General features: G+C 37.5%; 1 protein-coding gene across 1 annotated transcript; it reads right to left on the minus strand.

Annotated features, from left to right (window-relative positions):
* Window positions 1-2,959: 2,959 nt before the first annotated feature.
* Window positions 2,960-24,528, minus strand: ANKEF1 (ankyrin repeat and EF-hand domain containing 1). Its single transcript, XM_004327104.3, has 9 exons — window positions 20,976-24,528; window positions 15,651-15,850; window positions 14,725-14,874; window positions 13,584-13,707; window positions 9,459-10,281; window positions 7,347-7,573; window positions 5,995-6,158; window positions 4,675-4,812; window positions 2,960-3,837 (listed from the first exon to the last, which is right to left on the minus strand). Exons 1-9 carry the CDS (start codon window positions 21,319-21,321, stop codon window positions 3,679-3,681), a joined length of 2,331 nt encoding a protein of 776 aa, XP_004327152.1. The 5' UTR covers window positions 21,322-24,528; the 3' UTR covers window positions 2,960-3,678.
* Between the last annotated feature and the right edge of the window lie 2,172 nt (window positions 24,529-26,700).

The raw sequence follows: 26,700 nt of genomic DNA on the forward strand, positions 1-26,700 counted from the left end.
CCTTATCCTGAGCATGAGGTTGAACATGTCTCTCCTGTTTAAAATTTTCAGTGATTGATAATGCTCGATTCACGTTTGAAGAAACAGATGCTGCCAGTGGGATTTGTGAATTGCTTTCTCTTTTTAAGTAGCTGCTGAATTGGTTCTCATTGCTGTTCTTTCTTGTTCTTTGTAATTAAGAATAATTTAGACAAGTTTGGAAGTTTGTAAAAGTTACATTCTTTTTAAGAAGAAAGCATGTTATACAAAATGAACCTCAAGGCATTGCCACCTAAAACTTTGCACACAAAACATGTCATTTGTACCAGATGCTACAGTGCTACACATTTCCATTAACAGCCGGAGTAGCCACTGCTCAGCTGCTGAGGTTGATGGTTGCTTTGGGCTCAGAGTTACCTTCTCCTCTGGAGGATTGCCCTTGGCTAACTGGAGTCACCTTGTCAGTGAGCAAGGTGAAAAACTTGAAGTTTCTAACAGCCAACCTCCTTCCTTCTGAGCAGGGCAACCTCTGTGCTACAATTCATCTTCCAGAGCCGATTCCCCATGGAATCAGGCTGGGGCTAACTTTCTCTTTCTTAGGTCCTCCTCCTGCTTTATTCTGCTTCCATCATCCCTTACAAGTTTCTTCTGGGAACACTCCTTCAAAAAAATACTTACACAAGAGTCTCCATCTCCCTATTTCTAGGGAGCTCACCCTAAGACACTATTTTCATTACCTAACTATTTAGACTCTATAAGAAATTGGTTAGGCTCTGCAGACCAAAAAAAAAACAATTGAACATTTGTTTCACTATCCACCAGAATGACCATGACTAAGGATTAGTAACTATTTCCATAGCAAATGCATACTGTTCATCTTTCTGTGATGATCAAAAGCTACATAAAATGTTTACAGGTTTAAATCACTTCAGCTGACAGTCTGGAAGTGAATCCTTTATACTCTTCTGATTGTCTAGGTCTGGGTCCTCATCCCTGTGCCTCCTTTGGGTTTACTTTGCAGCCCGAGACTGAAAGAAGTTTAAAAACAAATCACTTATGGAGCACGGACTATGCAAAGGCACAAACCTAGAAACCTTATAGATGTTATTCTATTTGATTTTCACGACAGTTTATTAAGGGGCATATTATTAGCCCTACTTTATAGATGATGAAATTGAGACTCAGAGACAGTTTGTAACTTGATCCGTAGATGTGCAGCTGGTAAATGGCAGAGTGAGGATTCAAATCTACCGACTACAAAACCACACTTTTAACCCGCTCACCCAAGTGTTCATGTAAAGATCAGTATAGAGGAGGGTATAGAGAAGAGTATTTCCTTCTCAAGTTCAGCTCCTGTATATACATTCTTATAGCACACACCGTTGGTGCCCATCCAGAGCCCTGGGGTTCCTTTTCCCATAAGGCGCACCCACCCATGCAGCAAGCTGCTGAATGCTTTCCAGCCAGTAGTTCCCAACGTGACCCAATTCACTGAATTGCCCTTGAGCACTGGAATAGCCTTACTGGTACCCTCTCTAGCCTGTAGTCTGTAACTGATTGACCTGGGAATCCAGAAGCCCAGAGCCTTTGCCTGGTGCTCCACAGCTCCCCACAGGTTGGATGGAAGCTGGGGTTTCACCAGAAAGCTCCCCTGTGCTTGGCTTCTTTTCCCTTCCCTGGCCTGCTTCCCTCACCTGGTCTCCCTGGGACCATTTCCTTAACACATCACTTGCACCTGACTTCTTGGCTCAGCGTCTCCTTCTGAGAGAATCTTAACTAAGTCAATATATATAAGGGAATAAAAGAGGCAAATACTAATAAAATCACTTTGGTATGCTGGACTTTTGGGTTGACTTGTATTTTTTGTCTTCTGTTGTTTGTTTTTTATTGTAAATTAATATTCAATGTAAAAAATAAAACAGATGAGCAAAATAAGATAACAGTCAATTCATAATTCTAAAATCCAGAAAAATTACTATTTATGTGTGTTGCATATCTACAAGTCTGAAATTACTATTCATACTATTTATAATATTTTTTAACTTAACATTTTTAAGTTTGACAGACTGTCTTTTTATGCCAGTAAAATGCCCTCTACAAAATATTTTTTATTCTTATATAGGATTCTGTACAATAATTTTGTGGGAGGGGGCCAAGCTCCCAGGTGATGTTGATGCTGTTGATTGATGGACCACTCTTTGAATAGCACTAATGGCCTTATGGGGCATCAAAGAACTTTGGCTTTGCTCTGTTTGAGTTTAGAGTTAAACCCAAAATAAAGTTAGTCACTTGAATGTCTCCTCACACAATTCTCATTCAAGCATGTTGTTGAGTCATTCAAATGAATATAAACACTTGATATATATGAGAGAGAATAGGATTTGACATTAACACTTTCTCTCAGTTTATGTTTGCAGATGGTTGAGGGTGATCACAGAACAGCACTATCTATGAAACTGGCATTGAGAATGTGTTGTATTCACCGGGTGATAGCAGAGAATTGTAGACTCTGAAAATCTCCCATTGCAGACTCATTTTCCTTGCTCCCGAATGAAACCATGGATAGTCATCTTCCCTCACATTCAAGAAATAAAGAGTCCTCTAGTTACTTAAGGAAACAAAATGTCTTGTCCTCAGGAGCTAGCTTGAAGGAGCTTCCACTGGCCAAATCAGGAACAATTTGAGCACCAAAATAAATAATGGTAGTAAATGATTGTAACCCATTAAGCGAAAAAGAAAACCGTGAGTCCATACTGATTACATAACCAATACACAAATTAATGGTGAAGAAGAGAAAGCTCTGACCAACAATACAAAACCAACTAAGAAATGTAGAAAGAATGATGAGATTAGAACATAATTTTATGGCAACCATCACTGTAATAATTTTTTCAGGCAAAAGTCATCCATGAGTGTTAAAATTAGAGGGTGAAAGTCATGGGAGTAACAGGAAATTTACGTAGTTTCAAAGGATGTATCCATGAGATTTTTATTAAGTACAAAAGGAAAAAGAGTAACTTTACAGAGGAGAAACCAAGTACATACCACTTTTAATCAAGGGATGAAAGGTGACAAAGTTTACATCCCATAGCAACATCATGTGCCTCCTGATATGATGTACTGAAAAGGGCACACCATCATGTCAGTGGTCTTCCTGCCTAAGATGCATCACCTGAATCTATTCTTGAGGAAATGTAAGACAAATCAGACCCAATTAACAACCATTTTACAAAATAACTAGCCTGTCTTCTAATATACCAATGCCATAAAAAAACAAAATCTAATCCATATCACTTATGATGTGTGAGAACAAAACTGCTTTCTTAATGGATTAAAAACGACTTCTCTTCCCTAATATCAAATTGTTTTCATCCATTTCCACTAAAATGATATCTTTAACAAACATAATGGTGTAAATCTTGTAAATTCTTTGACGATGACACTATGCTTATAACAAAAAATGCCATGTATTCTACTACATTCTTGAGGGAAATTGGGAGATTTATGCAGAATAACATGCAGTTCATTGCAAAATAAAACACACCTTCTCTAGACAGCTCAGAATATTTATAGCTGTTAAAGCAAAAACAAATATTTGGTTACTTGTGGATTGTTTTGGCTTTAATGGAAATATCTACTTTCTCCAACGTTTGGTCCCTGGGCCTCAAAATGTTTATCCCAAGAAGCAACTGCTGTGATTTAGGTCTTGAAGGCAGCTTTCAATGCTTGCGCTTTCTCTGTGATGTGCTTCCCAAAGGGCATCATGAAGTCATCAAAATCTACCTCGTACGAGAACCGCTCCCGGCGCAGTTCCCTCTTCCTGATCAGCTCTGCTGTGGTGGCTTTGGGACTCCAGATCTTAAATAAACAACCACATCCAGAGCAGGTGTGAATATGATGGCCAATAAACATGCCAATATCCAGACAATCTTCAAGATGGTTAATTTAAAACTATCAAATTTATTTCTAAATCTCTTTTATCTCTTACACAACATTTTTGGTTATGTGGGCATCGCTGTTTCTGATGGTGACTATTTGGACAACTGAAATGCTCTTCAGTTACCTCTCTGATGACCCTTAGGCCAGCTGCTGATCATTTTTAGGATGTCAAAACCAGGAAGCAATGGAGTTAATCGATAGTTTGGGTTTACTGCCTTTATGTCTCATGGGGAAGTCAAAATTATTTTCACAGTAGAGGGCAGAAGGAGCTGGTGGTCTCTTATTCAGCATGGCTTGATGCACATTGTCAAGACCACTCTTATTCTCCAAAGACATCTTCACCTTTTTAATTGTAGATGTTTAAGGAAGCCACTGAATAAATCCAGTCTTGATTAGTATGAAACTCCCAAGTGAGATGGTGATAGTGTGTAAAAAGAGGAAGGGTTGGGCTCTAAGGAGTACCCAGAGAAAGTATCTATAGAACTCGGTGACTACATGGCTATAAGGAATGGCACTAACTGAAGAAGATTTCAATTGTTCAAGGAAAATTAAAATGTTAATACAGAAAAGAGTAATACCAGATATTGGAAGCTATACAAGTTGGACTTACTTAGTCAGAAGTAGTAGGACCTAGAAAAAGGACACCTCCAAATAATAACTAGAAAAGATAAGGACATTTGGGTGCTCTGCATAAAAAGTATTTGAAAAATGACATCATGAGTTTATACCATGTTATGATCTTTCTAAAGTACTTACCCTCTGTGGAATAAATGTGATATCCACTTTCTTGGTATAACCACTGGTAATCAATGAATTGAGGTAAGCCACATTATCCTTATGCACCTTCTTTTTCTCCACTATGGTTGGTACAGTATACATTGATGAAAGTGGCTCCTGGAAACAAGACCAAAAAAAAACCTGTCAATTGCAAAAACCTATATATACTTCCTAACGTTATTTGCTGTTCCGCATCTTACTCTGAAGCCAGAAAAAACTAAAAATGCTACTATACAAATTATAATTTGAAATGAAATAGAATATTATTATAATTTTGAGTGAGGAGAGATCATTCGTTTGCCTTGTTTAACTTTATTTAATTAGTATTAGTGACAGATCACAAAAGTTTTTCAGATATCCATCCTTGACCTGTGGACATTATTAATCAGAAGGGTGTATTCCTACCAAAATGATAATGGTGCATGTATCAGGAGCTTTAGCTGATCAATCCTCCTTCACCTCTGGCCATCCTTACTCTCTTCCTCTATGCTTACTACTCTCTGTTGTCTGCCTATCATCCCTTCAACTCTATCTACTTCCTACCACCTACATTTCTCTAACCCTTTCTAATTTGATAGCATTAAAGCTTTTCCTTCTTGAATTTCATCCCCTATCCTATGTCAGCCAAGGATCTCTAGGGATCCATCTGCTTCCCTAAAAGAAGCTTTCAGTCTAGAAATGTACTTAAAGCTTCCTGCTAATGAATGACAAATTCTTGGTGTCTCAGAAATCCCCATAAACAACAACCTCGATCTTCTGCTGCTAATTTAGAGGCACCCAAACCATTCCAGATTACCAGGGACAATTTGACACCTTTAAAACCTTCTAGAGTTATTTTGCAGGATATCCAAGTTACATATCCCTGGGTTCATAGTAATCATTAAAATTCTTTGGGAGTGGGGTGGTAAGGTGGGTAGTGAAAGATTATGAAACCAAAATGAAGGAAAATCATGTTTTACTTCATTTCTCATAAGGGTTACTCTTCTTCCCCTTTTGGGGCCATCCCATCAAATCTGTATAATTCAGGTCTGAGTGTATACATATCCAATACCAGTTATTTTTTCCAACATTCTAATGGTATTTAGTTGAACCAACTGGTTTTTGTGTGGGTTCTGTTTGCAATGAGTACTTTTTAGGCTTTTCAGTAACAGGAACTTTCTTGCTAGATATTTCTTGAATACTATTGCATAATGGTGCTGAAAACATGGACTGCGTATTATTTGCCCATGTCCTGTAACAATATGTAAATGGTGCCGCAGCCCCACCAGTTACTAATGGGAGGTCAACTGCTTTTCATACCTCTTCTTTCTTAATCTCAGGGCCTTCAGTTTTCACTTTAAGCAGTGGCTTGCCTTTTGTTTTTTGAGTTTCTGCTGGTTTTGGCAAGTTATCCAGCTTTTCCTTAATCAAACCAATTATTCTATAGTCAGCATAAGCCTTTGCAACATCCATGGCACTATGCCCTGCTCAAAACATAAATTCAGAGTTTCATTAAACAGATTAATAATAAACCATGTAGCAAAATCTCAGCACATCAGCTCTAAGCATGCAGTACCAAGGGTGATTACTGAAGTGAATGGTATGTATAAAGTCACAGAGCTGGATCAGATACTCTCTAAGGTGGCACCAGCTCTACAATCTCATCATTTAGAGTGCCATTTACCAGCAAAACCATTTATTCTTGTTAATTATTTTGAGCATGTTTCTTAAAAAGTTGATAGGAAATAGTGGTAGATTACATTTTGAATATCTGAGTGCTGGTTCTCTCCCCACAGTGCACACATTCCTTTGTGTGTGACAATTTTACATTGTCCTCCCCTTCCCATGATGGAAGGAGGTGTATTCAAAAAGGCTTGGGAAACTGGAGGTCTCAAGTGCTCTATGCAGATTGCTGGGTATTATGACACCTGTAACGTCCTCAGGCAGGCCTAACAATATTACCTGTGACTCAGAGGCAGCCTGAAGCAGCCAGAGATACTGAAGTTCCTTCAGATCCAAAGGAAGCAATGGGTTCCACTCTAAGAAAATAACACCTCCACGTATTTACATGGGATATTTATGACATAGGTAGGCTTCCCATTTCCATTCCTAGAAAGAGCCTCAATTCAGGAATGATTTGTCCAACTTTAGAAGGAATCCAAAGTCTACAGAGGCTTCAAACTATGCTGATTATTAGGAATTGACTGTTAAGACAAAGTGATGACTCATGATGTGATCTGCAGACTGGTGTCAGTCTACAAACTAATGGTTACACAGCCACAGTGAAATAAATACAGGGATTAAGAGTAAATGTTTTTTTACATTTAGAAATTTTTATAGCAATTTTATGTCATTTGAATCCAATGATAAAAAAAAAGTTTGGACTTGTATTTTATGGGCTTTTTCCTCTTCATTTTTCTAAATCATTTTCATTGTATTTTGCAAAAGTCTCCATCCACAATGGATCACCAACATAAAGAACTGGTTCTTTCACACCAATGATTTGAGAAGCACTGTGTATACGATAAAGTTCCATAACATTTACTCAGGTTTGTTTTTGCAGCAGTGACTCAAGGGAAAATGTGGTCCTACAAGAATAGATTTAAACGGGTTTGGAAACTAACATAAATCCTCCTTTTCTAACCCTAATCACCCATAATGAGAACACATGCCTTTTCTATTCTCCAGCTGGAATTTAGCACCAATATCAAGTAGGTATTTTACAGTATCCAGTCTACAGCTCTCAATGGCTCTACTTAAGGGAGTTGAGTTGTTGATTGAAAGGGCATCTACCACGGCTCCAGATTTAACAAGAAGCTCAACAATATCCTGTTGGCCGGCATGGCATGCAAAATGAAGCGGAGTCCACAGAAAATTATCTGTTGCATTGACGTTAGCCCTGTAAAATGAGGTAGATGCATGAGCTAAAAATATGGGTTATTCCAAGCACTAGAGGATAAAAATGCTAAGGAAGATATCATAGTTTTATCAGGTTTTTCAACTGAAAACCAAGGAAGGTTTGGGTCAAGTTAAATTCTGTGCCATAATTTTTCTTGACCTGTGTCCTTCATTTTATAACAGTCTTAACTTTGTGTATATATACATTTTGTTTAGTTTAAAAGGTGCTTAGACCCTAAGGGTTACAATTTTAACCCTTAGATCCTTAGGTTACAATTGTAACCTAAGGGCTACAATTTTGCATCATTAAAATCAGGGAAAAACTGGATCCGATGAAAGATCAAAGCTAACAGGAAACAGAAAAGTTATATTATTTCATTTTGTATCTACTTTCTCTGTATGTTATGAATTTTTAAATGCACCTTCATTATTAAAATTTTAAGCATTATAATGTATCAAAATTTTGTATCAAAAAATGATACAAATGAACTTATTTACAAAACAGAAACAGACTCATAGACTTCCAAAACAAACTTGTGGTTGCCAAAGGGGAAAGGTGAGGGGGTTGGATAAATTGGGAGTTTGTGATTAACATATACACACTACTATATTTAAAATAAATAATGAACAAGAACCTACTGTATAGCACAGGGAACTCTACTCAATATTCTGTAATTATATATGAAAAGAATCTGAAAAAGAATGGATATGTATATGTATAACTGAATCACTTTGCTATACACCTGAAACTAGAGCAACATTTTAAATCAACTATACTCCAATATTAAATGAAAAAAGAAAATTAATTCTTTTGATTTTATTGAAAGCAATAAATCATCCAGAAACTATGAAAAGATAAAATAAAATTTTAGTCCTATTTAAAAATTCTCTGCCCAACACTTCACATTGTCATTAGTTGCTTTATACTCCCTCTCTATAATAAACACATTTAAATCCTTCTTTGAAGTTAAACATTATAGTAATAATAACAATAATATCTTTTATCAAGTCTGCAATTACTGGGCTACTAAGTGCTTTACATATTTTAACTCATTTAATCTTCAACAAATCCTGTGAGCTGAGTTCCATTAGAACCCCGTTATAAAAATGAGAAAACTGAGGCACAAAAAGGTTAAGAAAGTTACCCCAGGTTATTCAGCAATGGTAAAAAGAAGGACTTAAGCCTGAGAAATTGCTTTAGATTTAAAAGTTAAACTAAATGTCATGCTTTGTTATTTTAAAGATATTTACAAATGAACCAAGGAAAGGGGAATGAAATGGTGCTTAGTCATTATGGCTACCAACAAATTGCTTGAATTCGTTGGGATCCTCTCCAAAAAAAAAAAGAAAGAAAGAAAGAAAAAAGAGACAGATTTAAAAATGACTCCATGTAAAGTGAGTACGTTCTAGAGATCTGCTCTACAATATTATAATCACTATAGTGATTATAGTTAGCAATATTGTACCCTACACTTAAAATTTAAGAGGGTAGATCTCATGCTGTCTGTTCTTACCACAATAAAAAGATTGTTTTTAATTTAAAATAAAATAAAAAGCAACTCCACATCATGTAGGTAAAGCTCTGAGACCAAATTAAATTGTCTTGGGAGGCCAGGGATACCTAATCAGAAGGCTTTGTTTTCCCTCAGAGAGAAAACTTCTTGGCCTTCACTTTGTGCATAGCTGTTATTGGCAAACGGTCTTTGTGTACACACACTCCTATGTTCCATTAGCCTGGTTCCCAGTATAGGATCTATTTGTGATCTGGACTTCAGGAATGAAGCCCTTTCTTGCACTACTTAAATTCTGGAGCTGAATGTGTCTTAGCCTTCCTTGAAATGTGAAGGCTCCCAAAAATCTAAATTTCACTCAACCAAAAGTCATACCCTTTTTCAAGAAGAAACTTGACCGCATCTATGTTTCCACTGGCACATGCAGTCATTAGGGGTGTCTTGTAATAATTATCCTTCATATCCACAGGTATTCCTGATTCAAACGCCTTTTTCAGAGATGCCAGGTCTCCCGCCTTGGTGATAAAATTAATGTTTGAAAAGACCTTCCCTGGATCATCAATGTACCAAGCAGAGTCATCCTGAATGGGATGTTCGGGTGGATGATCTCCGTTAAAGCGATTGCAATCAGTTACATGCTTGTAGGTTTCAATCATGTAACAAGGCAGCCCACCTTCGCTCTGGCGTGGAAACACGTGGTCAGGGATGATGCAGATTGGGAAGGGTAAAACAAACTTGCCTTTTTTGGCTTTTTTGGCCATCCCTTTTTTAATTTTCTTAGGTCCATAGGATCCCAGGACATAAGACTTGCTTAAGTATTTGGTTCCTTTAAAGAAATCGTTAATGTTGACCCCTCCGCCCCGGACTTTTTCGTGAAGTTGAGCTATGGTAGCTATCTGTTCTGAGCTCATAAAATCTTGCCTCTCCTCCAGCGCCAGCACAAAGTCTTCCTTGGTGACTGTCCCATCGCCCCTGTCCACAAACGAAAGGGCTTCCCGAAGGAAAGTCTCATGTTCTATGGACCAATCGTGAAGTTTCAGGTACAATTGTGGATTCGGATTTTGGGCTCCTGGCCGGGCCAGTTTATTAGCGATTTGCTCCGCCCGCCGTATTTCTTTGGTGGCTGCTTTAAAGCCGCCTTCCTTAGCCAAGGCCCTGGGCGTTTTATGCTCCAAATTCTTCCATTTCAGATCACATCCTAAAACAGGAAGCATCATGATTATAATGGTGCCAAGGCATCTGCATGACTCCACAAATGACATGCATCCAACAGTTTTTAAAGTTTCTAGTGATTAATCAAAAGTTGCTCCCCAAATTACTTGTATATAGAGGTAAGCACATTTAGCTCTTATAACTACAAAATTAAGCTATGATTTTTTTTTTTTTCCGTGAGCTTTACTTTGGTGAATTCTGAGGGAGATATGTTTCCTGTTGATAGTATCTTTTCCCAAAGGATTAGGACATTAATCCCTATAGATATTTGAAACAAATATCATATTGGGATACTTGCTAAGGAGGCTTCCTGACTAGCGGGAAAGAGTAAGGGTGACATTTGAATTTGGAAGGAAGCTGGATTCAAACAGCTTAAATAGGACCTTAGGAACTCAGGATGATAACTGACACCTGCTTCTTTTGAACGATTATGACTAAATCTGTGTAAAATCTTAAACTATGCTTTAACTGTATTCTACATGAAGTTAGTGTAATTTATATTGACCTGCTGTTTTGCAGTAAGGTCATGGGAACAGCCTAACAGAAGAAAAAGTAATTTGTTCATCAAACGTGAAAGAATAAGAACTGTGCAATTAGGCATTAAAATTCGTTTTCCTTTTTGGACCCTTACTTAAAATGATGGGACCAACATTATATGTAAGCATTCTCCAAAGAAATAAACTTTTCTGAATGCATCAAGGAGTCTACTTAATGCTATCAAGAAGGCTGTGTTGTCTGTAATAAATGTCTGGAGACACTAAAAACCCATTATAAGTCAGACTATGAAGATGCTCTTTCTAGTGTTTTGAATCTAGAAGGCTCTTCTGTTGCTTTGCAAGCATCACATAATCAAAAAAGATTCTCTAACCTCAGTATCTCTAGCATCCAAAATGTAAAGGTCGCCGAATGCAAAAATAAAACCCGTCCCTCCAACACTTTATAGTTTTATTCCTTATCAAAAAGAAAATTAATTACCAGTGTTTTCCAACATTAGCACTTCCTATGGCATTGTCAAAAATTAAAATTTTATGTGAAGGCTGATAATTTTACTAGTGATAGAAAAACTCAAAAAGAGCATTGGAGCAATAAAGATTCTAAAATTTTTATATTGGACAGTTTGAAGAATAGTGACTTATTGGGAAAGGGACCTGAGACTGGTCTCAACAGTATAATTCCACAGCATAATAATTACATAGTATAATTCCATAGTCATCTTGAGTATGCTGTTTTTATTTAGCTTTTTCGCTTATTCAGGGTGTCTGGGGGTTTATCTACCATCTCCCAATCCACTCCTATATTCAGCCCAGCACTAAGGATCAAAGGGTTTTAAAGCGGCTTTATCTTGCCTTCTTCTGCTCCCAGTTTCCTCCCTGTTAGAAATTTTGTGTGGATAAAAGACGCCAACATCCCAGCTTAAAGATATGAAGGCATTTTCTTCTCTCTTTGATTTTGTCTCCTCTTTTATCATTAGTAAATAAAGATTCATTCATTCCCTTTGTGATTTATGTGCCTCTGTGGCTGAGATACTCAACTTTCAGCTGACTGCTGGCAAAAGGCCCAAGAGAAGGAGAACCCTGAACAGGGGCTTCAGGAGAACTATTCCAAACTCCCCTCCTCTCCCCTGGATCTGGCCTCACACTGCCTACAGGGAGTTGTAAATTACTCTAGGGACAAGATCAGGGACAAAAGAGGAGCATACTGAGGAAGGTAGTTTAATGTGGGAAAGGAATCCAGCCCTCACATTTAAGAATAAAAGAGGCTACACTCAGGGAGTTTACTCAGAAATGAGCATTTCGTGACCAATGGTTTCTTGCTGCTCTGATTGCCTTAGATAAGCAATTGCCTGGTATGGAAATAGGTCACCCACATAGGATCTGGTGGTTGTACTTCCAAACATGCTACAGAACTCAGAACATTTTCAGACATTTATTTCAGAAACACAGCCTAGTCTTGTGAGCCAGCCAGGAGGATGAAACTTTTCTGCATCACCAGGCAAGGCCTTTGGCAGGCTCTGGCTCTTTACTTCTCAATTTGCTTTCTCTGATTTTATCCCAGGAGTACATAAATGGTAGAGTATATATTGGGCGATGTTTGTCCCAATAAGAAAGGAATCAGCATGTTAAAGTTGAAGAAGCTTGTCTCAATCTGGGCAGATCTTTAGTTTCTAGAAATACACAATGTTAAAAATGAAGTGTCAGAATAATCTGCTGATGGTAACAGCTTTGAAAATAAGACTGATGAGACAGTTGATGACAGCAAAAATTGCAGTTGATATATTTTCCTTTATCTGCTTTGTATTTTAGGGGAATGGGGAAAGAATGTGAGCTTTGTATAACGTGAAAAAAGTCAAAGTGGACCAGTTATTACACCATTAGTTATGCAGGCACGTTAGTCTTATTTATAACGTTAGTGGTTACAGTATAGGCTCTCTCAGATCCCAGTGACTTCAAAATTTCTGTTCCTCTGTAGAAGACAGGAAAATAAAAACACTTTCTCTGCTCTATTATAAAGTTGTTGAACTTTAAGTTTCTGCCCATTTCTCATAAACTGGAAAAAAAAAAAAAAAACACTACCGTAACATTCAGCAGAATGCAGCTCCCTCTCTAACAAAGAGTTAATAACTTTGAATGTACATTTAATTAGCATGTAATTAACACCAAATAGATCCAAATCTTTAAACTTAATTGGCTAATATTACTATTTTAAGGAATACATTAAGCTATACAAAACATAGTTTATATTCCTAAGTTAATAATTATTTGAAAGCTACAGAAAAATCTAAAATAATAAATATTACTTATATTCCAAATGTTCCATGAAATTTTTCATTTATTTCATGTGTTTCTCCCCAAAATATTTCCTCTATAATTTAAAATTACCCAGAAATGTTATCTATGAACTTGACATGATAGTACCTTTTTAAAAATAAAATAATTAAGAATGCAAACTAAAAGACATGGTGTCTAGTGTTTGTCTTTTTTTAGATTGATATTTACATTTTTAAATAGGAATTTAATAACTATAAGCATCTTAATAATTGGTTGACTCATAAACAATTCTCTTTAGATTTTTAATAATAACCTAAAAATACTTGAGAAATGAATTTTTATCACCTTCAAGGCCAGATTCATGATTTAACAGAAGGTAAATAAGAAAAAAAGTTTAATTTTCTTTCTACATATATGTGTGAGATAAGCAACTGACATTTGACAGGCTGAAATTCTCTGCTCATCTACAGTGAGGGAAAATTATAAATTCTTTAGGCATGAAATTGGTAGACCATTTTACCTCGCTGAGATATATATTTACAGCAATCTGCAAAACCACCCATAGCAGCATAATGAAGTGGTGTGTTGCCATTCATTGCAATCAGCCCCATGTCTCCGTCGTAGGCAAAGAGAAGCTTCAATATCTGCAAAATAAATAGTGGATATTGTAGAGGAATAGGAATGTACATTTACTGAATGAAAACTGGGACCTAGACCTGTGCTATCCAGAGTGTCAATTTGAATTAAATTAAAATGAATTAAATAGAAAACAAATTTTAAAAATTCAGTTCCTTACTTCCACTAGCCACAGTTCAAGTACTCAAAAACCACAAGTGTAGTGTATTGTACCACATTGTACAGCACAGATACAGAACAATTCCATCACTGCCAGAAGTTCTATCAAACAACATTGATCTAGAGTATAGAAAACTCTATACTCAGCTGGGGAACTACTGTTTTGAAGTAAATTTAGGCAATTTTAGAAAGCATCAGACTATGGCAAGCATCATCAGGGGAGCAAATTCTTTACCAAACAGATGTGACTTCTACTGTGATATATACTTTTATTGCAGGGAAGAGATGCTATGACAAAAGTAAAGATAATTATGTTAAAACTCAGAAAAACTCAGTAAAGAAATTTTAGATATAATTCAGAATTTAAAAAAATAGGATAGCATCGATTTCTATTTTGTTTCTGCAATATCACTGTACCTATGAGATATCCTTTGCTGATATATCCAGATAATAAGAACACTTAGAGTTAAAAATTTAGATGAGTCATTAGATGCCTCAAACATCAGGGAGATGAGTATATTGGCATTGTTCTCCCCACCGTGAAAATTCTAATGTGTAATGGAGTCATAAAATGGAGTAATCCCAGTTGGCAAAACCTTTAAGCTGTCATAATTAAAAATATAGAAAAACATTATTAGCAATATTAAAAGAATAAGTTAGCAAGCAGATAAAACTGAATAAAGAGCTAAAATATATTTTGAAGGTTAATATTTGGTTTAAAATATAGTTTTAGAATTATTTTGGAAAATCAAGATGATAACTCAGAAAAAATTCTATCAGTGTAACCTACATGATATTTTAAGATGTTGAGAAAAAGAAGAGAATATTTTTAGCAACAAAATTTAAAGCAAAGAGTAGATTATTACATCAAAAAAGCCTCCTTTGGCAGCAAAGTGTGCGGCGTGATGTCTGTCATTGTCAAATGCATTCACGTCACCTCCTCTTTCCAATATCCCTCGAACTAGTTCTACCACTCCTTCTCTTGATGCTTCCATTAAAGCCGTGCGACCTGTGGACTGGACGTGAAACAGATCAGATGCTGTTTATCCCTGTCATACTAAATAACATATTCCGTATAAATATGGTCTAAATCCATTTGGCCTTAGAGTCACACTGACACGTTCAGTTCTGTACAGTTTTATTGGTTTCACGTAACAAATAGGAAAAATGAAGCCAGTAAAATGGGTCAGTGTCCAAAATGTAGAATTCTAAAATCAGAGTCAAGGTCACACCAAAAGTCCCTGTAAGAACATCATGCTGAAAAATGCAGTTTCTTGTAAAGAAAGTAGAGCATTAAGGGAGAAAAGAGGGTAAAACACATGCTAAAATTAGGCTATAGGTGTTTTCCAATGAGAAGAAAATCTATTTTTATTGTTGGGAAATGACAATTAAAAGATAAGAAAACTGAATAAAATTAGCCAAATGAGGAGAGGGAGCAAAATGATTAAGGGGAACAGCAGAACTACATATTTTCTTTTGAAGAAGATAAATTTTTATTAGGCATCAGTAATATCTTTTCTATTTCCTGTAATGATCTTTTAACATTATACATAATAAATACCAATTTTCCAAACATAATTAGGAAATAGATTGTAGAATCATGGCCATGCCATATAAAGATGATGAAAGTATATCATCTTAAAGTATTTTGAACAGAAATGAACAGTCTAAACTAACAGGATAATTTTATCATATTCAAATGAAAAAATACACTAATAGAGATTATTAGTGTATTGAAATTTTTTTCTATAATTGAAAAAAGGAATATTTATAATCACAGGAATAGTCATACTGAGTTGACAGCATTTGGATTGGCTCCTTTTTCCAAAAATGTCAGGCACACATCTTTAACATCATGTGCTTCTTCACAAGCTCTAAGGAATATTGGCTTTCCTTCATAGGTACAATTGTTGACATCTGCACCATGTTCCAAGGCAATCAGTGCACAGCGATAATGCCTCTTAGTAGGTAAAATGCAGTAAAACAAAATACCTGTAGAAAAATAGAATCCCCAAAGAATACTTAATTAGTAGTCTCTCTATATTTGGATCACATAGGAAGGAACAAACAATAATTTACAAATTCATAATTAGCTAGCTGAAGGAGATAGAGCAAAGATGTTTATGCCTTGGTTTTCCCTCTGAAATCAACTGAAACACCAAGACAGAGATACCAGAAAAGAAACCCAACCTCATATAAGAGCCAGAAAACAATCATAACCAAAATGTGATAAGACTTTGTTTGGGAAGAATTTGAGTGCTGGGATGTGAGCTCCGGTTGACCCTGGGTATTTGGCATCCTGCAGTCTATACCCCAGTGTCCCTTCTTGGAATATACAGGGGTGTGTGTGCCAGAGGACTATTGGTGGATCCCTGGATCCCCTCTGAAACTGCAGAGTGGCAAAGGAGATGGTACATAATGATGAAATGTGCAGACCAGCCATGTTTATAGGAAGCAGGCTGTCTGTACAGTAGCAGTGAGAAGAAAAACTAGATGGCAAGGGGCTCTGACATTTTGGCAAATCATTTTGTTTACTGAAGAGAGAAAAATGCTAAATCTTCATACCCAGCACCTGTGACATACAGACCCTCAACATAACCCATGTCAAAAATGTACTACAGACCTGGGGTATTGTTTATATTCCCCTGGTAAGAAAGTCAGGTAAACAGCAGTCAAACTTCAGACTGACTTTGTAATGACTTGACTCTAAAAAGAGGCTTCATTCAAAGAGGAACAATAATCAACAAGAAACCAGCATGTGACCTATGAAAAAATATACTGAAAGAAAGGTAAGGAAAGAAACTTGATGATAAACATAGGCAAAAATTATATACTCAAAAAACTATACGACATGAAAATTATTGACTGACCCATTTCCATGACAACAAAGAAATCAAATACATTTTTTTCTGAAACAAAAGTGCAAAGCTAGACTGAACTTATAATAAATACTTCTAGGACAATAAAAGATAAATAGAAGGAAAAGTTGAATTTGAGCAAGCAAAGCTTAAAAAAAGAAATGGTAGAGAAAAATATTGTAAAACCACTAAGGAAATGAAAGTGGTTCATGTTGGAAGCAGGAAAAAGGAGAGCAGACATCGCCAAAACCATGGTCAGGGACATGGAAGAAAAACTTGAAAGAACTTGAAAGAAAAATGTAACTGAAATGATGCAAGAGTTTAAATGTTCTAGAGAGGCAAAGAATATTTAACATGTATGTAATTGGTATTCAAAGATAAAAGAACAAATGGAACAGAAAGAAATGGAGAGATATAATAGAAGAAAACTCTCTTGAAGGAAAAACCTAGATCTGACAGAGTATACTGAGTCTCAGGAAAAATTGATTAAGAACAATCCATAAGATGGTGCCTAGGTAAAGCTAGGTAAGAAAGTGTCCTGTGAGCATCCAGTTAAAAATTCAAGTCATTTCTAAAGAGAAAAAGTCAAGCTGGCTGCAAGACTTTGGTACAGCAACATTCAGTGCTAGAAAATAACCAAAATAGCTCTACAATGTCACTTGGAATAGAAAACAGAGAATTTTTAATACTCAGTCAAGGTATTGTTCATATATAAAAGTGATGGACAATAAGTTTAAAGATGCAAGAAATCAAAAGATATAAGCCCAAAGGAGTGAGCTAAACTACTTGATGACAAAAATGAGTCTAACAGGGGATCAACAGAGAATATGTGACTAAAAGACCCTTGATAGATGTTGAATCCCTTCAACCATTGAACCAAAGTTCAATCACCTTAGGAATTCTAGATACAGAAAATAATATTGTAATTCACAGTAATGTAGAAATAATAATGTAATTTAACAAAACTTGGAGGGAAGAGAGGGAAGGAGAGACAGTGTAATCATTTGATTTTCTTTATCTTTTACTGCTGGAGTTTGAGATATTATTTAAAACAGATAAAGAGATAGATGCTTATTATTTAAAGGTATGAAAAGAATCACTGAAAGAACTAAAATGATTTTAATGTACTAAAATTAGGTACTGGAAGGGAGGTAAAGGAGGTGAGAGGAAGAGTTCTTGTACCAATCTCATCTTTCATAGAGAAATATTAATGAATACTGTTTAAAGTGCTAATTCAATAAACAGAGTATTAAGTATATGTAACGCTGTCCAGTTAGCCATTAAAAGAACTAAAAACATACCATTAATTTTAGAAAATGTGAGAAGGAAAATATATACACACAGCAAAACAAAACACAGAACACATGGACCATAGAGGAAAATATTTTTATACATATTTGTGTATTTATATAAATTAAATATATTATGTTTTCATAATATAAAATAAGTGACAGTTCTGATGCCAAACCTATGGAGCATCTAGATAAATGTAAATTGGATAAACTCTACCATTAAAATAAAAATACAATGTATGCGAAAATAGAAACCAAAATATATCTCTTATAAACATGCATCTAAAATAGAGTTACTCAAACAGTTAAAAATAGAAAGATGGTCAAGGACATGGTTGAAAATATAAAATCAAAGACAGAGAAGTCATAGTAGGTAAGAGTGAACCCAAACAGCAATAAACAATAACAACAGCAAAATCTAGAAAATAGTGCCAGTTGAGGTTGAATTCATTACAAAGACCTTAAGGAACTTATGAAATGGCTACTTTATAATGATGGCATGTGCAACACACAGTGAAAGTCTATCCATGCTGACTATTTAAGCCACAAAGGACACAAATCAACATTCCAAGATCGAAGCAAAAACAAAAGAGAAAAACATGTATACACAATAGAACTAGCATATTGAATTGAGGACTGGGGATGCATTCCTATAAATGGGAGAACCAATGGAATGGGTGTTACAAGGAACTATTCCAGCTTTACCCTTAAAGAAAATAATTCCAGACACTGTAACTAATTTCCTAAGACAACAAATAATTTTTTGGCTTAGAGTGTTACCTTCTCCATATTCTGCAAAATTGTTCAAATAGAAAGTACAGGTTAGACCTAGAGTACATCCCTCATCCTTCTAAAGCTCCATTATTTTAACCATTTAAATGTTTGCTCATCCTTTTGAAACAATGTGCAGTGAGTCAAATGTCAATCACCGGAAAATAGGATGTTAAGGGCAGAGAGACTACAGTGGAATAAACCAAGGAGTTTGGCCAGTGGCAGCCCTTGAGCTGAGGGATGTGCAAGGTAAGCTAGGTTCACTGATGGGAAGACAAGGCCCTCTGTGCAGTAGGCATACCATGAACCACAATCAAGGCTGGAGGGAGCAGTACTAACAAGGTCACGTGTGAAACAAGATTTTGTATTTATTTCAAGTTTCATTTTATATTTTTAATTCTTTCTATTTGATTTGTCAGGTTGTTTTTATCATACTTTGGTCTTCCAGAACCTTGGTAGGTTTAATATTAATTTGAATGAGTATAGATAACCTCATGGCTGTTGCATTTGCTACAGATACTCATTTGACCTCGTTTCCAATTTTACCTTGATTGCTTACATTTTATAATTTTAGTTTTTTATGCTATAAAATGTCTCAGACTGCTTTCTTTGTGATTTGTATCTCTGTTTCAAACTCAAGAAGGTAAACTTTTCTTTGTTACCGTTCTTCTGAATGTACTGAAGTTTCCATGAAACTCCAGGTATACAAGATGCCATTTAAAAAACTATCTCATGGTCAAATAAATATGGAAAATGTCACTGGTTTTGGTCGGTATGACAAATGTAAAATAAACATGTCTAAATTTGTTTTATCCAATGTTTCTCTAATAAATTTGGCAGCGGAATGAACCAATTTTGCATGTAGCACTTATCAATATCCCACTGATTCAGTGGCCCGTGACACACACTTTGGGAAATGATATTCTATAGAGCGTTGAGAGGTTTTTTTCAGAATAAAACATTTTAAAACACATTTGACTCCTGAGTGCATCTGAAGTGTATTTTGTTACATGGTGCCATTAAGTAATTAAATAACTCTTCCTTTTCTTTGTCCTCTCCTCTTGTTATAAGCAAGTCACTTTTCAAATACCATGTCCACAGAGAGTTAAAAAGCAGACTCTGCTCCTGTCAGAAAACATTAATTAACATTATAAAATGGGACTCATTTCTCTAATGTGGGACTGATGTTAATGGCTTTGTACTTGAAGCAACTCTTTGGAACAACTGATTAAATCTACCAATTTATATTAAGCCTGGAGGTAATTTTCTTAGTGATTTTCATGAGGCTGTGTCACCTCCTGTCAGAACCTTGAGTTATTTGGACAAGAAGCTCCCAGATCGTGGTCTTGAAATGGGATTTGGGAGGGGAGGAGTGAGAAAGTGGGGCTATCTCACCTGAATAATCATGGAAATGCCATATATCAATTTTTTTTTTTTTTTTTTTTTTTTTTTTTTTGCGGTACGCGGGCCTCTCACTGTTGTGGCCTCTCCCGTTGCGGAGCACAGGCTCCGGACGTGCAGGCTCAGCGGCCATGGCTCACGGGCCCAGCCGCTCCGCGGCATGTGGGATCTTCCCGGACCGGGGCACGAACCCGTGTCCCCTTCATCGGCAGGCGGACTCTCAACCACTGCGCCACCAGGGAAGCCCACCATATCTCAAATTTTAAGCCATATTTTCAAATACATTTTTAAATGACACTAGAAAGTTGGAGTTTATGTCAGAATCCACCTTTGTCCCTCAAATTCCTAAATGCAACTACTTTCTACATTAGATTGCTCTTGAGAGCAAAACCTATATCTAGTATTACTCGAGGTTCTAAAATGTAAAAAAGAAGAGATGCTCTCCTTCATCTTTAGCTCTAAATGAGACTTTATATTTTACAATGGGTGATTGTGATTATGGAAATATTAACATGTGTCATGTTGAAAGTTCTCCATGTTAAAAAAAAAAAACAGATTGACTAATTCTAATATTATTTTTCAATGAGAAAGTTCTCAGAACTGGCTTCCCTAAGAAATACCTGCATCATTTTCAAATCATGGGGAGATAGTGTCCTTTGGTATAAGAGTGAGAATCTAGACTTTCACTACCATGTACCATAAATAACTCATTTCTAAAGCTGGAAAGCAAAAAATGCATTTTATTGATTTCTGGCTACAAAGCGAATTGCTGGATAAAATGCTGGGAGTTCTTACCTTTTCCTTCATTATCGACAATAGTCATATCGGCCTCTGCCTTGGCTAATATTTCCATTGACAATTCGTGGCCCAGTTCTGCAGCCCTCATAGTCGGAGTACAGCCCATTTTATCTTGCACATCAGGGTGAGCACCGAGGCTCAGGAGAAAGCTGACCATATCGATGTCATTGGAAACTGAGGCTAAGTGCAGAGCACTGTTTCCATTGACGGGGTCTGTGAAATTGATGAGTTCAGGGTATCCGAGCCTAGTCAGCTTCTCTATCTGCTTCTTGTCTTTGTTCCGAACACACTGGAGAACTTTGTAGATCTGCAGGTTCTCAAGTCTTTTATCTGCTAAAGCCATATTTGACCAGCTTCTTGAAAATGCCTTTGTGGACCAAAACAAAAATTACAGCAACAAAAATCAAAGCAAAAACATATAACTCAAAGTTAATTTTGTCTTCTTTACTTTGACTAAATAATAATAATAAATGTATATATATATATATATATATTTTTTTTTTTTTTTGCAGTACGCGGGCCTCTCACTGTTGTGGCCTCTCCTGCTGCGGAGCACAGGCTCCGGACGCGCAGGCTCAGCGGCCATGGCTCACGGGCCTAGCCGCTCCACGGCATGTGGGATCTTCCCAGACCAGGGCATGAACCCGTGTCCCCTGCATTGGCAGGCAGACTCTCAACCACTGCACCACCAGGGAAGCCCGATAATAATATTTTAAGCCTTCCCTAAGAAGAGATGCTGTTTCTTATGAAACGTTATTACCATAATTTATTGCAACTAATTCATGAAAGCAGAAATTACATATAAATACAAAAATATTCCGCTAGCATAACGTTAAAATATTTCAAAACAAATCTTCCATCATAATTAACACTAGACTTGCTATGCAGTTTTCTTATTATTCCATTTAATTTTCCCTCCTTGACACAGCTTTACCATTTACCCATGAAGAAGGTGAAGCTAATTAAATTGCCAAGCTCCCCACTATAATGATCTGTACCAGCATGTTCCTCACAATGTAGAGACCACACAGATTTCAGTAGCTTAAACATGTTATAAAGAATGTGTAGAATTTTGAGGTGCTTATAAACAAGAATCTATTGAGCCCTGGGAAATACCAAAGATGTGATGGATGATTCCTGTGCCATCTTAATGTGGGAACTATGTAGGTAAATGGTTCAGAGATAACTGTAAATTTTCATAAATAATCCCACTAAGTTGCAATGAGCATTCTAATACGTAATTTTATCTCATTGTTTATTCAGTTCAAAAAAACAGTATTTTGAGTCAAGTAGTAGACCATGTTAGGTACGCCCAGCTCGTGTTTCTTCACGTTTTCTGGGAACAGAACTTCATTAACATATTGGGAATCCATTCCAGAGAGTACAGAGGTGCTATCCTAGGCCAAATCATTGCCATTGCCTTGTAATTTGTCTCACTGCTTCCACAAAAACCCTCTACAGCCCATTCTCTATTCAGTCCCCAGAAAAATCTTTGTAAAATGTAGGTTAGATAAGATCAGACCAGCTTCCACCCCCAACATTTTAGTATTACTATTTTTAAACATAAAGAAAGTTGAACACCCATATATCCCCACCACTGAGATTCTACCATTCATGCTTTTTTTTTCCATTCATGCTTTATTTGCATTATCACACATCTATCCATCCCTCTATCTATCCATCAATCTATCTTATTTTTTGATCCATTTCAAAGTAAATTGCAGACATATTCCAGCATACATATCCTTAACTGTAGTTCAATATTTGTCTACAGTTCTTTTTCTCTTCCTGGTCTTCTGAACATATAATATAATATACAAGAATTATGTGTACTATTTCTATATATAGCCATTGATAAATGCATACAACTTTGTAAACTAAACCCCTATCAAGATACAGAGCATTACCTTCACACCTGAAAGTTCTTTCCAAACTATCTTTTAAAAGTATTTCAGTAGCTTTCCATTGTAATTAGAAAAAATCCAAACCCCTCAGGGTGATCTCTTAAGGACACTTTCTCTGCCCCTCTGACCTCACTTCACTCCAGTCTCCCTCGATTTAGTGATCTCCAGCCACACACACTGGCCTTCTTTCTGGTTATGGTTCATTCCTGACTCTGGAACTTCTTGTTCCCTCTGCCTGGAGTGCTCTTTGCTCAGAATTTCTGTTGGTTGGCATTCTCACAACTCAAATTGCAGTCACCATGTTACATCATCCCTTTGTTTTATTTTTTTCACGATGAAGTGAAACATTCTATATATAAAATTTCTAGAAATCTGTAAATATAGATATATTCGATTTATGTATTGTGTGTCTCCCTCACTAGTATATGGTCTTCATGGAATAGAAGCTTTATATTTTAATTAGTATTATCTCTCCATCACCCAGAACCTGACTCCTATGTGGCATTCAATAAATATTTGCTCAATAAATGATGACTGAAAGTTAAAAGATTGAGGAATGGAAGAAATCAAAGAAAACACCTAAGTTTCTGTCTTGAGCAACCTGTGTCTGAGATGGTGAGCCCAGGATGGGGTCCAGATTTGTCAGGGAGTGAGCTAAGCTTTGAGCATGCAGAGTGAGAATTCACAAGGCAATGGTGTACATTATTCAGGGAAAGATCTGAGCCTGGTGGGTGGGGAGTTACGAGGTTTTTGGCAGTTTCAGTAAGCCCCAGACTGGGTGAGGACTGTTTATTCTTTGTGCCTCCTCCTTTGCTGCGGAGCATCAGCCATCACGTGGCTCGTGGCTTCAATGTTCTGTTTGCTGTAGCCCCTCTCTTCCCTTCTAATCTGTTTACAATGGGTGATGGACTGGGAACTGGATAAGGCAACTTGTTAGAACCATGTGTGTAAAATAGGCTCCCAGTAAGTCCTGAGCTGCCTCAGAACTTATCCAGTTGGCCTTTGCAGCTTGGCTTGGTGACATTCATTTTAGCTGGAGATTATGGTTTGTTGTATTATTATTAGCCTTATTCTGGTTAGATGCTGGGTTGTCTTACCGCATACATACATCATATACAGAATAGGATAAGATGCACCCCAAAAGCTTATTGCTTATACTGAGTTGATGCAAACTCATTTGTGAGGACAGACTTCCTAATCAGAGGCTTCAATGTTGCCTCTGAGAGCACCCACCCCTACAAAGAACCAGCAACATATGGCATTGTCCCATTCAGCTACAAGGATGAATTCAGTAGCCCATAGGTCAGTTTTACAGCTTGCGTTCCTCTTGGCTAACGCTTTGAGTTGCTGAGGAGAGAGCAAGGCCTTGTGCAGTGTCCTTCACGACCAACTGCCAAGACTGACCCCGTTGGAGGAAATGACAGAAGTCCTGCCCTCCAGTCCTGGGTTCCTTGTAAACTGTACGGCCTCTCTGATGCTCAGGAGGGTCACCACATATACACACATCTCAGTATGCATGCATAGCCCTGGGGCACCTTGGCATACCCCACGTAACCATCCATGAGCACAGTCTCAAAAGATAGTGGAACAGAACAGGATTCCTTGAATTGAAGTTCATGTTTGGAGTCTGGATACTCTGAAATTATATGAAAATCTACAGGGTGTGTGTGTCCAGATGCATTTTTCCATTGTAGGGAGAGATCCATAGAGCTCATTAACTTTTCAAAGGAGCCTGTGAGGCAATGGTGGTTGGTCAGAAAGAGGAAAGGTACAGCGGAAAGAGTGCAGGATTGGAAGTGGGGAGATCTGTTGCCACCCATTGTTTTCCCTCCTCTGCATCATTATTTATACAAAGGAGTTAGATAAACCTGGACAGGTCATCTACCTAGTTCATGCCTCAGTCTCTTCATCTGTGAAATGGGGATAAGAAGAGTGCACCCTTCATGGGGCTGTGTGAAGCAGAAATGAGTTCAGCTTTGTAAAGTATTTAGACAAGTCTCTCAACACAGGCTCGCCATGAATAAATCAAACATCTATGGGTTTCAGCTCATCCATAAGCCAAGCTTTAGATGTCGGGGATTCTTTACTGTTCCGTTCAATTTTAAGGCTCAGAAAAATCGGGAAGGGAAGGTGGGTAAAATGTCACTTCAAGGGAAAGTCCAGGTGGCCGGGACCATGGTGCCAAGCTCACCTCTTAGTCGCCAGGACGATCAGAGCCGAGGACGTCCGGGCACAGACGCGCCTGAGGGGGCCGGTTCTGGTTCTCTGCCGCCTGGCGCGGGTCCCAGCCACGACCTCGGGCTCCCAGAGCCCGGCTTGGGCGCCCGGACGTGAATGGTGTCCCCTTGGGCAGAGCAGGCGAGCAGGCGCGCGGGGCAGCAGGAAAGGTGGTGTGTGTGTCCATGGGCCGCGGATCCGCCGAGGGCGATCGAGCGGCCAGGTGAGCGCAGGGGGCGGGGAGGGAGCCGGCGACGCCCGCCGATTGTGAGTTTTGGCCACGCCAGCAAGGCCCCGCTGCCAGGGCAACGGCCCAGGTGCTCAGCTGGTGGGGCGGGGCGAGGCCCGTCTCCGCCCACCGTCCGCCACCCACCGCCCCTCCCGCCAGGTGGCCTGGTCTCGGCCTGGTCGCCGGCCGGCCTAGGATGCTGGAGGAGGGCTCAGCACTCTCAGAACGGGTGGCAGGGCCGCTGCGCCCATTGCTGGGGTCTCCAGGAGTCCTCCCTTCCTTCATCCTCTTCTCCTACCTCCTGCCCTCATTCAAAAAATAACTTGATCAAAAAGGTAAACCTCATATAGTGTTAATTAATTAAGTAAGCAGTAAGGTTAAATGAAAATACAATAAAATGCAAAGTAAATCTACTTGTCAGAGACAACTGCAGTAGATTCTTGTAAACTTTATTTCTCATAGATCCCAGAAATTTTCTTTGCATACTCTAGGATGTATATATACTTGAAAAGATTTATACACAAATGGGACCAAATATATCATGGAGATAGCTTTATTTCAGGGCCTACAAAGATGCCCTAACATCCCTATCCCCAAACACATGCACACTTTTTTGGAGGCAAATTCTGAAAGCTTTTATCTGTTTATGTGAGTATAAAATATGTATGCTTTTAAAAATAATATGTAATAGCTTCTAATTAAAAGCAGTAGTTCCTTACCCCATCTGTCCTATATTTTACACTTCATTTAAAAATATGTTTAAGGACTATTCCATGAACACAAAAGAGTAAACTATATAACACTTGGAAAGTATGAAGAAACAAAGCGTACCATGGCTAAGGAAAAAGAAGTCTGCCTCTACAGCCTGGGTTTTCTTCCCTATACTGCATCTTTCCTTTCCTGTGCTCAGAGATAACCACTATTGTGAATTTTGTACTTATCATCCCCCTGCCTTTTAAAAATGTGTTGCTTTATATGAAATCTTCCCCAAATAATATGTATTTAGTATTGCATGTTTTCAGAGTTTATAAAAATGGTATAGAACTGTGTGTTATTGTTTTGATGACTTTTTTATTTCAACATCTTATTTTCGAAATGTGTATTTGTTGATATACTTAATTATAGCTCCTTTATCTTAACAGCTGTAAACTATTCCATTGTACCACCATTCTATTCCCCTTTTAAATCAATTCTACTATTGATGGGCATTTAGGCTGTCTCCAATATTTGTTATTAAAAACTATGTTGTTTGGACTTCCTTGGTGGCACAGTGATTAAGAATCTGCCTGTCAAATGCAGGGCTCACGGTTTTGATCCCTGGTCCAGGAAGATCCCACATGCCACAGAGCAACTAAGCTCGCGAGCCACAAGT

The sequence above is a fragment of the Tursiops truncatus genome, chromosome 15, assembly GCF_011762595.2.
Source record: "Tursiops truncatus isolate mTurTru1 chromosome 15, mTurTru1.mat.Y, whole genome shotgun sequence".
Lineage (NCBI taxonomy): Eukaryota > Metazoa > Chordata > Mammalia > Artiodactyla > Delphinidae > Tursiops > Tursiops truncatus.